This window comes from Phocoena phocoena, chromosome 1, assembly GCF_963924675.1.
Source record: "Phocoena phocoena chromosome 1, mPhoPho1.1, whole genome shotgun sequence".
In the NCBI taxonomy this organism is placed as follows: Eukaryota; Metazoa; Chordata; class Mammalia; order Artiodactyla; family Phocoenidae; genus Phocoena; species Phocoena phocoena.
In genome coordinates, this window is record NC_089219.1 from 82,665,533 (window position 1) to 82,680,157 (window position 14,625).

Consider the following 14,625-nt stretch of genomic DNA (forward strand, 5'->3'; position numbering starts at 1 on the left):
GACTTTGAAAAATCGTTTTCTTCATTTCACAGAGGAGCAGAGTAACACCCTTACAAAGAAGTTGTTATAAAATGGTGTATGAATTTAAGGCCCTTCCCTACCCATCCATTGTTTTGGTTTTTAAATTGAGTAGTTTTTAGTTGCTGCTCATTCTGAGAAAATAGTATTAAATAAGATCTTGCTATAATTTGCTACAGAGAGTAAGGGAAGGATTTAGTGTATGTTAAACAAATATTCATTTGTGAAAACTGTTACTGCTAAGTAGGTTGGGAATGGTTGAGGGATTGGGAAGAAAGAGAGGCCTGAGGCTGATGAAGTTTTGAAGGAAGTTTGTGGCTATGATCATTCTGCTTCTACCATCACCAGAGATGGACCTGTATTTTTCTCTGCTCTCTCCTCAAATTATATTCTTTCCTTCTTTCTTCCAACCCTCTCACTGTCTTGTTACTATTTTGAACTTCATGAATTTTCTAGATAACAGTGCCACTCAGATTTGGGGAAGGAGTTGGAGTAGTGAAATAGGAGTTAGCATACCCTGTCAAATCATGCAGTGTTGTTGTAGCTCAGATACTTCATCTGTTACATGGTGCTGCTGTTAATGCCAGCCTCACGGGTTATTGTGCAGTTCAAATGAGGTAAGTATATGAAACTGTTGGGTAAACTACAAAGCATCATAGAGGTGTTGGTAATGAGAGTCAGTGGGCTCATAGTTCTATTACATTGAAATCTAGTAGGGTTCCACGCTGGTTTTTGTTGTATTTGTAACTTTTATTCAAAATTATTGCTATACTTAAATTATGCTTGTGCTCATTTAGGACATAATGAAGGTACTCTGGCAATGAAAGAAGGTGAAGTTCTATACATTATTGAGGAGGACAAGGGTGATGGATGGACAAGAGCTCGGAGACAGAATGGTGAAGAAGGCTACGTTCCCACATCATACATAGATGTAACTCTAGAGAAAAACAGTAAAGGTGCAGTAACTTACATCTAAACTAACCCGGCAGCTTTGTAACATGTATGACATAGGAATGATAACAAAATGAAAACACAGTCAATGGGTGGGAAAACATAAGAAAGCTGAAAGGGCATCCAAGATTTATTGTTCACTGTGTGAGCTGAGTGTAGGCTCGATCTTAGAGATGTGACTATTACAAGAAACTGTTCTCGTGACGCTTTACCATTTGAGTGATGTTGGTGTGAAGCTTAATTGATGCCTTTTGCTTTATGTCCTGCTTAAGTCTGTGTGAAGGATTTGTGTTTTTCTGCCTTATAAATCATAAAAGTTAATCTACTGGGCAGGAATCCATCCTGTAGAGGGGTAGGGATAGAAAGCTCCCTACCCCTCTACACTTTGCTTCAGGAAACACAGTGATTGTGGTGAACTCAAGTAAAACTGCTCTGAAATGCTTGCTATAAAAAGCTGATGCCCAAAAGAGTGGTTTGGTCTAGGGGTTTGAAATTGTAGCTACAGTTTCTAGGAAAAATGTAATAATAGTTGGCTAATTGGATAAAATACGAATGTAATCATTTTCATTTTTGTCCTTATTCTCAACTTCAGTTTCCTAAAGGAAGAAAACAGGCACCTAACACATAATCTGTTTTAGTAGTAGGCTAATCAAGAGACGTGCAAAATAAACAGGCCTGGTCTTGCTCTTTAAGTGAATAAAATGGCTTTCTTTTGAGACCCAAGGATATTTTCAGGTTTTCTAGTAATTTTCAATAATGTACAAGCTTTCTTCTAAATTAATGCTGGTATTTTTTATCTTTAAATGTCTTTTGAGAAATACCACTTTAGTGATACTAGCATTTAGCAATTATACATAGGAAAGTGGATTCTAAATAAACTAAGAGGAAATCTTGCATGGAGGAGAAGTACTGGCAAATTTTGCTTGAAAGCAAAAATGACTTTTTTCACTAACTGGGTTGGAGGATTATATCTCTGCCATCACTGAGGGCATTTCCTCATTTTAGCTGAATCGTCAATTATTAGGAGTTTTTTTTTCCAATTTTAATAAGCATTTGTTGGAAACACTGTATAATCAAGACATTGATAGCAGTGCTAGTTGTGTAGGGGAGTAAAGTGAGGAAGCAGTTAAGAGACTGGTCCTTAATTTTGCTCATGTTCCAACATGTTTTGGTGTTTTTAATAGCTGACTATAAAATGATTTTAGAGACATTTGGGATGGACACTTTGAACACTCCTTTTGGTCTTACCAAAGGTCTTCAGTAATTGTTCTTTTCTTTTTCCTCCTGGACTGCAGGTTCCTGAAGAGGGTTTCTGAGGAAATGGGCAAGATGTTGAAGGAGGTTACATGCAGCTGCTTTTGGGGGGAGGGTATTAGAGTTGTCAGGCTCAGAGAGAGTGAGAGAAGCAAGTTGCATGAGTGCATGCAGACATGATTATTTTTTTACTAACTTCATTAGCATTTCCGTACATTGTTTAAAAAAATCATTGTAATACCAACCCTTAAACTTGTCAATTACAGTTATTCACATAAAGGAAAAAAGCCAACAATGGCTAACCTTTTTTTTTTTTTCCATTTATTTTACTGATATCCAAATCGGAAAGAATGCAGAGCTGTCCTTAAGTTTGTCATATCTGACTGTCCCAACAGGACTGTCCATTGCAGCTCTTTTAATTGGCTTTTAGACCCATTGTCTGTTAGAATCCTTGCCATTTTTGACTGTCCCAACAGGACTGTCCATCGCAGCTCTGTTTAATTGGCTTTTAGACCCATTGTCTGTTAGAATCCTTGCCATTTGTCAGTGTCTGCCTGCGTCACCTCTGTGCTTGCTTAACATCCTGTTGCATGTCTAGAGTGATCGGGTTTAGAGTTTTCAGGCATGTCTTTATAATCCCTTGTTCTTGTCAAAGCCTTTGTTTTGTTTTACATTTGTAGTGCAAATCACTTTGTCAGACATCTCTAGCACTAATGTTTCCATCCTAGTATTTGTGTACGCTGCTATAACTTCCCCACTGCAAAACATTCCAGTTTTGGCATTATGAAGAAGCAGTTTGTGAACCTGAAGTATTTATGATCAGAAGAAAAAACATCTCTGCTCTAGCCTACAGCCCAGTTGAAAGAACTCTTTGAAACATGATACATCTTCAGCACCTCAGTCTGGGAAGAATCTATAGTCAGCACTGAAATCCTGGCATAATAAACACAGAAGATACTCACCACCTCAAGACAAAGGACTGTTGTCAGAAGTCAGCTGCTTCCATTCAAACGCTGCCTTAAACTAGAGTGCCTAAATCTGCTGATTGCCAACACTACCACTACAGTATCCCACAAAGGGCTTTATGTGTCAGCTCAGTGCGACCTCCATTAACTCGGCAGTGCTGCTATAGCTGCCGATACAACCTCGGTAGGTGGCTTTTAGAGCTCTACCATGTTTGTTGGTGCATCTTCAAATTTACGCATCAAACTAAAGACATGTCTGAGTCCATTTTACTTAGTGTTTTTATGAGAAGTTTTATGGACCTCCCTCCCATTGTCTTTTAATTTGGGGTTACTGTTTTCTCAATTATTACAATGATAGTCTGTTTCCAAGTGATGATTTTATTTGAACCACATACAACTTAGTGAAACTTTGTAATGATCTATGTGCACTTTTCCTTGTAAAAATGGGAGTTTCTGTATGTTTATACTTGTAAATATAATTGTCATCAGTGCCCCTATGCTCATGTTGCTCATGTTGTCCTCCCTCGCATTTGTGATTCTGTTAATGACTTGTATCTTAACTAATTTCTTAGTGGCATTTAATGGGGAGGTGGGTGGGGGTGGGGGGATATTTGTAACATGGAAGCTTCATTAATTTGGTTCTTTACTGTTTTGAAGGAAGAAAGAACGTGAAATGGTCTGTGTATTGTTGGATTTCAAGCGATATTTTAGAAACTGTGTGACTGCTTTAATAATTTTTCCCAGTGTTATTTGAATCGTACTACCAGTTATACTAAAGCTGAATGACAATTGTGTGAAAGTCGATGCCTTCGTAAGATCAAGTACTCCCATTACACAGCTGACATGATAGTGTATTACCTTTAAGGCTAGTAAACTATGAAGTTTTAGATTTTAAATCTCGTTACAGGGTTATTTATATAAAGTGACATTATTCAGTACTGACAGACTACATAAAGTAGTTTTCAGATCCAGTGCTATTTTTATTTTAAAGGTTAGCAATGAAGAGGAAACCTGAGCTGGCTGTGTTTGTCTTCTGTACAAAGCCTGAGGTGCTTGTGCTTTTTGGCAACAGCCACAGAGGGCAAAGTTTAAGGCTTTCTTGTGAGGACTAACTGTTCTTTTCAAGCTACTGTTTGTTTTTCTTAAAGCAGGATTTGCTTCCGTAGGAGGCAAGTTCCCTCACGTGGAATAGTGCAACCTGTGTATGGGTTATTACGATAGGAAAGACATTTGTACTTGCACAGTTTAAATCATTCTTAAATTTGAATATGTGAATTGTCCAAAAGAAGTCTTTAATTTTTTCAGTAATTTTTACTCTTTTTGTGCACATGTTGATTTCTTAATGTAAATGCTTTGTTTAAGATAGTGTTCTCTGTTGAGAATATTTTCATGGAATAAAATAATCTTTTCATGGTCAGTTAAGGTGTATAGTATTATCTCTTACTGCTGTGTGAACTAAAGAGATGTAATGGTTTTTTCTTGAATATGCTAAGTTCCAGGTAATACAAAGTAGATGACCAGGTTCCACAGATGGAAGCATCTGTGTTGGGCAACAATTTTTGTAAAGCAGTTTTGAAAATTTTATTCTAGTTTTAGTTTCTCTCAAGCTTTCTTAAAGGAAAAAAAAGTTAACTTTCTTTACAGTGAATTTAAGTTAAGGTAATAATTTGTATATTTTAATCTTTGTTCTACAGTAGCTATGTTACACAGACTTTGCTTTTACACCATCTTAGCCTCTGCATCCATAGGAACTTTCCCTATACTACATAGATTGATCTAGCCTCAGGTTGGTCAGCATTTCCCGTGCTTCTGCTTGAGTTCCTGATCAGTCAGAGAGAGCACCTGTGTCTTCATCGCATTTCAAAACATGGAAAGAAAATATTTGCCACAATTAGTGTCACATCAGTGATTTCAGGAAGTCTTAGTTTCAGAAGATTAACCTTTTTAAAAGAGCAAATCTGAAACTATGACTAGTAACTTCTAGAAACCCTAAAAGGGAATAAAACTCAGGGTTTTATTCTGAACAATGAAAGGTTGCAACTGTTGAGATGAAAATTTAGAGATCCATGCCAAGCTTGGAAGTAGGGACACACAAAACAAAACAGCAGGAAAACAGTGTCAACCAAAAAACTCAACAATGAAAAGGACTTTTACTGTCTGAACCAAGATCAGGGAAGTCAAATCGTACTTGGTAGAGAAAACATCCTCATAACAGTATTAAGGAAACAGTAAAAGGAAAAGGATCTTCAGGCTTGTTGAAAAGAATAGGTTTTCTTTGTGAAGAAGGTATTAGTGCAGGTGAAAAAAATACTAAAAAAACCCACCAAGCCTATTTCAATAAGCTCATATACCTGGGATCAAATATATTCCTGAGTATAGTCACTGTCTGTAATCTAAGAAACTATGGAAAATAGATGCCAAAAGATAGGGGGATGGGAAAATACACATTTAAAAAAAAATTTGTTTTATGGTAATATGGTTGATTTACAATGCTGCATTAATTTCTGCTGTACAGCACAGTGATTCAGTTATACGTATATATATACATTGTTTTAAAAATTCTTTTCCATTATGGTTTATCACAGGATATTGAATATAGTTCCCTGTGCTATGCAGTAGGACCCTGTTGTTTATCCATTCTGTAAGTTTGCATCTGCTAATCCCAAACTCCCAGTCCATCCTTCCTTCACCTCCCTCTTCCTTTGGCAACACAAGTCTGTTCTCTGTGTCTCTGAGTCTGTTTCATAGACAAGTTCATTTGTGTCATATTTTAGATTCCATATGTAAGTGATATATGGTATTTGTCTCTCTCTTTCTGACTTCACTTAGTATGATAATCTCTAGGTCCATCCATGTTGCTGCAAATGGCATTATTTCAGTTTTTTATGACTGAGTAGTATTCCATTTGTATAGATGTACATCTTCTTTATTCCTCTGTTGATGGACATTTAGGTTGCTTCCATGTCTTGGCTGTTGTGAATAGTGCTGCTATGAACATAGGGGTGCATGTATCTCTTTGAATTATAGTTTTATCTGGATATATGCCCAGAAGTGAGATTGCTGGATCATATGGCAACTCTATTTTTAGTTTGTTGAGGGACTGCCATACTATTCTCCATAGTGGCTGCATCAATTTACGTTCCCACCAACAATGTAGGAGGGTTCCCTTTTCTCCACACCCTCTCCAGCATTTGTTATTTGTAGATTTTTTTTAAAAAATTATGGCTGTTTTGATGGGTGTGAGGTGGTACCTCATTGTAGTTTTGATTTGCATTTAATAATTAGTGATGCTGAGCATCTTTTCATGTGCCTGTTGGCCACCTGTATGTCTTTGGAGAAATGTCTATTTAGGCCTTCTGCCCATTGGAAAATATAGATTTTGAAGAGTAAGTTCTGAGAAGTTTGACAACTCTTAAAAGTGCTAGATAATTTTGTCAGCATTTAAGAGAAAATGTAATGGGCAACTGACCTAGGTCCTAAGAATAAGTCATGTCTAGTTAGCCTCATTCCTTTCTTTAGATACAAATGGGAAATTCTACAGACGTAATTGTCCTGATTTCAGCACAATTTCAGTAATTGACAAGATTTCATACTCATTTTTATAAGATTGTGAGAGCATTGTTGTAGAGAGTAGGAGCTTGCAACAAGCTGATTTGGTAGACCCGAAATGTCACCTCTGAGGAGAACTTCTTGTAGAAAACATATGTATATTATGAACCATTGTAAAATAAACATAAATCTGTCAACTCAAGAAATAGAAAATTATCCTCTCCGTCTCCTTCAAAGATAACCATTATCCTGAGTTTTATGTTTATTGTTTTTTCTTCATTTTTATCACATGGATATCTTTTTCTAAACCTGATGAGCTTTCCATGTTTTTGAGCTCTGTAAAGTTGGTTTTATACTCTGTTATGAGCAGGGCTCATATTCAGCCAGTGCACACTGATATAGCCACAGTTAATGCTGTAGAAATATTTCCTTACTGGTGGGTAAAAAATAATTCTGAAAAGTAGTAAAACTGTAGTTAATTGTATAAGTTTCACTACATGTGGTTTATCTCAGAAATCACACATGACACATGCATTTCTGGTTTGAGCACTGGGGACAAAGTCAAAGGGCTTACTGTAGATATACTATTCTAATTTCAGGTGTTGGGGAATCTTCTTGGTTTCAAAAACCCTTGGTTTCGTAAGCCCTTTGTAAGCCCTGGACAACTAAGCTGAGGAAGACCTCCTCTGTTCCTCCTCCAAAGAAATGCCTCATCTTGCTCAAGGGGAGGAGACACATCGAAGCTCTGGTAGCAACTGGGGAGACTGGAAGGGAGTGTGGGTAGACACTGGTGTTTGGGGACATAGCCCCTTGTGGTACAGTAATGGCCCTTTAGATTTTTTTTTTTTTTAACATTTTGTTTTATTTGGCAACTTATTTTGTGGTGGAGGGTAGCCTGCCTTGTTCATTGAAGAGGTATGAGGAGAGGGAAACTACCAGCCTTTGTTTAATACCCAGAAGAGTATGCTAAGTGACATCACAACTGCTGCTCCCCTGGCTGGTCTCAGACAGGAGTATCACAGTGTCCACTCTCTTAACCTCTAAAAGTTCAACTTTACTCTCACTTGCCTGGGCAGACCAAACTGCTTGGTCTCAGGGCCTGCAGAAGCCCCAGTAGACTGGCTCAGTTTATTTTTATTTTCCCCGCTTTCTCCTGCCTTTGTCCTAAATTATGACTGGCACCAACCAGCCATTGCTTACTTCTTAGTCGGCCAATGTGGGGGACACAGCCTTGGGTGTGGAATGAGACAGACATAAAACACAAGCTCCCAGTTGTGGCAACCAGGATCATCAATCCACACCCAACTTGCTCCCTCTTCCTCACATTCTCTACTCTCTTTCCTCTAGCGGGGTGCTCCTGCCACTGTCTCTTGGCATACAGCCTGCATCCAGATGGTACTATTCTGTCCAATGAGATGAGATGAGGATCAGCTGCATGTCCTCTCTCTCCAGGTGCCAGACAACACATTAGTAAGTTAATAACTAGCAACTGAAAGGGGGAAGTCATTGGAAGAGTTTGCAGCCCTGTGTTAAATCATGGAGGCATTGTTCAGCTGATGGCAGCCATGTCGAGCAAAAAATTATACCAACTCAACTATTTAATCAAATTATTTGGAAGTTATTAGTGATTGATGAATTGTGCCACTTTCATCACTTGATAAACAGTGTTATGTAGTTTAAAGAATAAAGGGGATTATTTTACTTGATTTGCACATTGATTTGCACATTAATTCATGATTCATGTATTATTAATATCCCACTTGTTAAATATTTTGCATATTGCATGGTGTCTTCTGAGAGTTGCTTTTTTCACTCAACAGTATTCTAAGATTTATCCATGTTTATGCATAGTTCATTTTACTGCGTATAGTATTCCATTATATACATATACAGAATTTATCCATTCTCCTGTTGATGGGCATTTGGGCTATTTCCTGAATTTTGGTAGTATGAACAATGCTCTTATGCACATCCATGTGCATGTTTACTGATACAAGAGTTTCTCTAAGATCTATACCTAGGAGAGGAATTGCTAAGTTATGGGTTATATTTATCTTAAATTTAAAACGGTAATGCCGCATTTTCCCCTTAAAGTGATTATAACATTTTTACATACCTACAAGTTGTGTATAAGGGTTATTTATTCTCCATATCCTGACCAACAATTTAAGAGTAAGACTTTAAAATTTTTTTTTCTTTTTTTTTTACAGTTCAATGGATGTAAAATAGCATTTCATTATAATCTTAATTTGCTTTTTCCTGACTATTGATGAAGTTGAACATCTTGTCATATTTACCATTTGTGTTTCCTCTTCTGTGAAAAGCCTGTTTATATCTTTTGCCCATTTTATTCTTTGGTTGGTTTCTTTCCGTATATATTCATGGGAGTTCTTTATGTATTAAAGATGCTAATAGTATTAGTTATCTCTTGCTGTGTAACATAGCTGGTGACTCTGGCTCAGAGTTTCTCAGGAGGTTGCAGTCAAGGTGTTGGCCAGGATTGCAATCATTTCAAAGCTTTGACTCAGACTGGAGAGTCCACTTCCAGGATCATTCACATGATGGTTGGCAGGCCCTGTGGACCTCTTCATAGGGATGTTCACAGTGTGGCATCTTGCTTCCTTCAATGAGTGATCCAAGAGAGAAAAACTCAGGATGGAATCTGCAGTCTTTTATAACCTAATCTCAGATGTGAATACCATTACTTCTATGTACTTGGTGATGCAAACCAACCCTGGTATACAACACAAGGATGTCAACATCAGGTGGCAGGGAACATCTGGGGCCATCTTGGAGGCTGCCTACCATACTAATACTTTGTTATTTTTATGTGTTGCTGATACCATCTTTCAGTTCTGTCAATTTATCGATGATATCTTTTGATGAATAGAAGTTCATTTTAATGTAGATTGATCAATCTTTCATATTGAATGCTTTCCTATCTAGTTTAAGAAATTCTTCATTCAAAGTAAAAAAGATATTCTGTATTTTTTTCTAAAAGTGTTATGGTTTTGCCTTTCACATGTGGGATCTTAATTCATCTAGATTTTATTTCAGTGTATGATATAAAGTAAGGAACATCCCCCCCGCCGCCTTCATTTGCTTAACCAGTTGTTCAAGAATTATTTATTTTAAAAAATCATCCTTTCCTCCACTGATGGGCAATGTTACTCCTGTCATATGTCAAATTTCTAATGATAGTTTCTTGATTACTGTAACTTAATCATGAGCTTTTATATTTGATAGAACAGATTCCCCCCTCCCCCCGTCTTATTTTCCCAGGATGGTCTTGACTTCCTTGCCATTAAAGTTTTAGGAAAAGCTTATCAAGTTAGCTTGAAAAGTTGTATTGAATTTTGAGTGGGATTGCATTGAGCACTCAAATGCATTGAGTGCATTGAGCTTATAGATCGTTTTAAGAACTAATATATTTAATATATAATATATTCTAGTTTATGAGCATGGTTCCTTCGTTTACTACTTTTCAGTGGTTTTCAGATTTTTTAGAATAAAGTTAAAAAATTTTTTCACCAAGTTCGTATTTTGTTACAAATATGCCTGGGTATCACATATTTTTTAAAATGTTTTAATGTGTTATTATAAAATATTCAGAAAATGTATAAAACATAAATGTACAGCTTAAGTTATTAGAAAGTCAATAACTTTTGAGTCAGGCAATAAAGCATTACCAGCACCTCAGAAACCCACCACATCCCTCTCACAAATTATACCCCGTTCCCTCTCTCATAATTATCCTGACCTTTTTAAAAGAATTTTCAATTTCTATGTATTTTTATGCTTTATGTCTCTTGTAAATAGTATAAGATTTTTAAAAAATTATTTTATTTTTGGCTGTGTTGGGTCGTCGCTGCACGGGGGCTTTCTCTAGTTGCGGCGAGCGGGGGCTACTCTTCGTTGTGGTGTGCGTACTTCTCATTGCAGTGGCTTCTCTTTGTTGCGGAGCGCAGGCTCTAGGCACACGGGCTTCAGTAGTTGTGGCTCGTGGGCTCAGTAGTTGTAGCTCGTGGGCTGTGGAGCGCAGGCTCAGTAGTTGTGGCACACAGGCTGTATTGCTCTGTGGCATGTGGGATCTTCCCAGACCAGGCCTCGAACCCATGTCCCCTGCATTGGCAGGTGGATTCTGAACCACTGCACCACCAGGGAAGTCCAGGTGGTTTTGTTTTAAATTTAGTTGGTCATCTCTGACTTTTAACTGGAGGGTTCAGTCTGTTTACATTTATAATGACTGTGGATGAGTTCGGACTTATTTCTGCCATCTTTGTGCTGCTATTCATTTCACTTTTCAACGTCTCATATTTTTTGTTTGTATTCTCCTTTTTTTCCTCTACTAGTTTGAAACTTTGTAATTTCTGTTCTTGTAGTATTTAACCTTGATATTTTGCATACTTACTTAAAACTTAAAGCTAATCAGTATCTTAATCCTTCTACTGACTAAAAGAGTAACACTTTATCAGAACTCTAGTAACTGATCACCCCACTCCTGGTGTGTGCTACTGTTTTAATTGACTTTTTAACATCACATAGTAGATACTATTTTTAGTGTTTGGATACACCTCTAAGTTTAGCAGTTTCTCTGCTCACCAATCCTTCTTAAATCTCAGACCTTTCTTCTGGATGAATTCCTTCCTCTCCACCTCCCTTTTCTTCTTGAGCTCTGCTGAGATGCATTGGGTCCTTCTATTTCAAATCATTTAACTCTTTTAATCTTTCTCTTCTGTTTTTCCTGTTCTTATTTCTGCTGTATTCTGGGCATGGTCTTCAGATATGTCTTTGTGTTCATTTAAAGCTTCAGTTGGATCTAATCTTCTGTTTATTATTAGCATCCATTGGGTTTTTGATTTCATTATTATACATTTCTAAAGGGTATGTTTAGTTTCTCTTAAACTCTGATCATTTTTAATACTCATTTCCTGTTTGAGTTCATGTTTTCTTTATACACATCCATACATGAGTGCTTTGCATTCAAAATATGGTAATTCCAGCATCTGAAGGTGTTGGGGTTCTAAATCTTTTTTTCCCCAGCATTTTATTTTTCATGGCACTGCTTCTGCTTGTGTGTTTTTTTTTTTTTTTTTTTTTTGCGGTACGCGGGCCTCTCACTGTTGTGGCCTCTCTTGCCGCGGAGCACAGGCTCCTGACGCGCAGGCCCAGCGGCCATGGCTCACGGGCCCAGCCGCTCCGCGGCATGTGGGATCCTCCCGGACCGGGTCACAAACCCGTGTCCCCTGCATCGGCAGGCGGACTCTCAACCACTGCGCCACCAGGGAAGCCCTAATTTTGCTTTTTTTAAAAAATAAATTTATTTATTTTTGGCTCTGTTGGGTCTTTGTTGCTGTGCACAGGTTTTCTCTGCTTGTGGCGAGTGGGGGGCTCCTCTCCGTTGCCGTGCGCAGGCTTCTCATTGCAGTGGCTTCTGTTGCACAGCACGGGCTCTAGGCGCACAGACTTAAGTAGTTGTGGCTCACGGGCTCTAGAGCACAGGCTCAGTAGTTGTGGCGCATGGGCTTAGTTGCTCCGCGGCATGTGGGATCTTCCCGGACCAGGGCTTGAACCCGTGTCCCCTGCATTGGCAGGCGGATTCTTAACCACTGAACACCAGGAAGGCCCTGCTTATGTCTTTTATATATATATATATATATATATATGTATATACACACATGTGTGTGTATATATATATATATGTATATATGTGTGTATGTGTATATGTATATGTTTGTTACCACTGTAAATCAATTTCTTGGTTTTGAGTTTTGTAAATTTTGTGAATTTTACTCCAGACCTATTTGAGAACAGGCTTGTAGTTCCAAATCCTCACCAAAGACCATTATCATTATTTTTCTTCTTGTAGCTGTTCCCTGGGTAACCTCTCTTTGCTGGCAGATGGATTTCTTTTCCAGCCTATTAAGGATCCCTACTTAATGGAGGCATTTCATGTGCAGCTCCGCTAAGACACTGTCTCCCGGATCGCCGAGTTGATGTCAGTATTTGCCTCTAGGGCCACCCAGGTTTTTAAGTTCCTCTTACAGAGTTGATTTAAATTTGCTGTTCCTTTTGATGGGTGAGGTGGGGAGGAGAGGATTGTTCCTTGGGGATTTCCAGTTCATTCTATCAAGCTTAATAGTGCATTAAAAGGTATGTTTTTGAAAATTTAGTTACAGTGAGAGGGTTTTCTAAGAGTATCTGAACCACCATATTGCCAGAAGTAGAAGTGTGCTTTGGATTTTTCAGGAAATAAAAAATGATGGCTTTTAAAAACTGGGAGAAGGGCTTCATGATTCTAGGCCCCATTAATGGAAATAGTCCAGGATTTGAAACTAATATTTCCATTTTATTAAATAGACCACAATGAGAGGCTTGTACTTAGTTCTGGCAGGCATATTCAAGATGACCAATAATAGGGTGATGGTTAAATTATAGTGTAACTTCTGGAACCAGTCATATTTTTTCAAAGGCTGTCAGTCATGGTGAAATTTTTGCAACGTATTTGAGAAAAGTGGGATATAATACTATTCTCTATGGTCCCCAAATTATTTAGAATAGAAAAAGCAAATTGGTAAGTGACAGTTGGTGGCAGAGTGATGATAGAAGTTTAATATTTTAAAGTCTTGTATTCCAAATTTTCTACAATAGAAAAAACTTGGGGCGGATACTGATAAACTAGAACGTATCCCCTTTGGGAAGTCAAAAACCTAGAAAACAAATCTGGAAAACTCATACTTGTCAGCTAGAGGAAAAGGTAATTCTTTTGAAATATGTGAAATAATGTCATGAAATATACTAACATGTGGTGCTCACTTTGTGCCAGGCGCTGTGCTGCACACGGGACTTGACCTGAGGAGGTTAACTTGACCAAAGTCCAACGGCTAGCAAGCACCACAGATGTTGTTGGAGCCTAGGTCTTCTGGAGCCAGCTCTACCTTGTATTCACCTCTGTCCCCTAAGCCAGAAACCTTAAAATTTCCATACCACTCTCATTGATTTGGGTTTACTATCATCAATCAGGATGTAGTGGCACAGGAAGGTAGGAGGTAGAATTATTATACTACTATGAATTGTTTAATATTAAAGAGACTGGATACAGCTGTTTCACAAAAAGATATATTTTCACATGACTATTTACATGTTTCATATTTCGTTAAAGAATATCATACAACTGATACCTTCTGAAATGTTTCATGCTTTTAAACTCTTCTATTTACACTTATCTGACATGGAATTATTAAAACTAAAATGGTCAAATACCTCGGTAATAGAAAGCAACCAGCCAATGTAGCTGGGTCTTCACTTAAATTTGTTGATCAGCATTAGCAATAGTTACCTTAATAAATTATCATTCATTTTAAAGTCAGTAGTAATTTTAAACAATTCATAAATAAGTGTGCTCTGTGCAATTTACATGTTTAATATCCTGCGGATACTAAAAGCTTGTATGTCGTCAGATTCGCACATTATTACTTTACTTTATCAAAGGATAAGCTTTCTCAAAGAAGAAACTGGATAAGCTTGAAATTATATCCTAAGGTCCTCTGGAGAGTCAGTTATCAAAGCTCTGCCTGCTTTATAGGAGGAGGTTCCAATTTACGTGAGAGGGCAGTTAAAATCTGGTTGAATTTCTCATATCTCTCTGTCTGATTGACTTGTGCACCTTTGCTGCCCCATAGCAATCTCATTTGGAATTCAGTCTTGAAGATTTCACTCATTTCTTCATCTGGTTGAAAACCTAGTAAAAACAAAACCAAAAAAACTTACTTCAGTTCTGCTTGAAACAGTGTGGAAAATAGACGGAAAACTTGCTTGTTTTAAAGTAGGATCAAAATGAACATCTCTCAGAACTTTCAAAAAATGCCCCCAAGGAAAAAAAATACAG

The 14,625-nt window shown here is 37.6% G+C and overlaps 2 protein-coding genes across 7 annotated transcripts in view; one reads left to right on the forward strand and one right to left on the reverse strand.

Annotated features, from left to right (window-relative positions):
* The window catches only part of FNBP1L (formin binding protein 1 like), a 122,038-nt gene extending 117,434 nt beyond the window's left edge, over positions 1-4,604 (forward strand). Inside the window, exons 14-16 of the mRNA XM_065872358.1 lie at positions 816-974; positions 2,265-2,591; positions 2,670-4,604. Coding sequence (XP_065728430.1) covers positions 816-974; positions 2,265-2,272 — 167 coding nt within the window. The 3' untranslated portion in view covers positions 2,273-2,591; positions 2,670-4,604. The remainder of the gene's footprint in view (positions 1-815; positions 975-2,264; positions 2,592-2,669) is intronic.
* Positions 4,605-13,841: 9,237 nt separating this feature from the next.
* Positions 13,842-14,625, reverse strand: part of BCAR3 (BCAR3 adaptor protein, NSP family member) — a 117,346-nt gene continuing 116,562 nt past the window's right edge. For 5 of the 6 annotated variants that reach the window (XM_065872188.1, XM_065872147.1, XM_065872164.1 and 2 more), the window contains one exon: positions 14,300-14,478. In XM_065872188.1, coding sequence (XP_065728260.1) covers positions 14,300-14,478 — 179 coding nt within the window. Of the gene's footprint in view, positions 14,479-14,625 lie in introns of all 6 variants that reach the window. The other variant, XM_065872156.1, reaches the window with a different exon arrangement.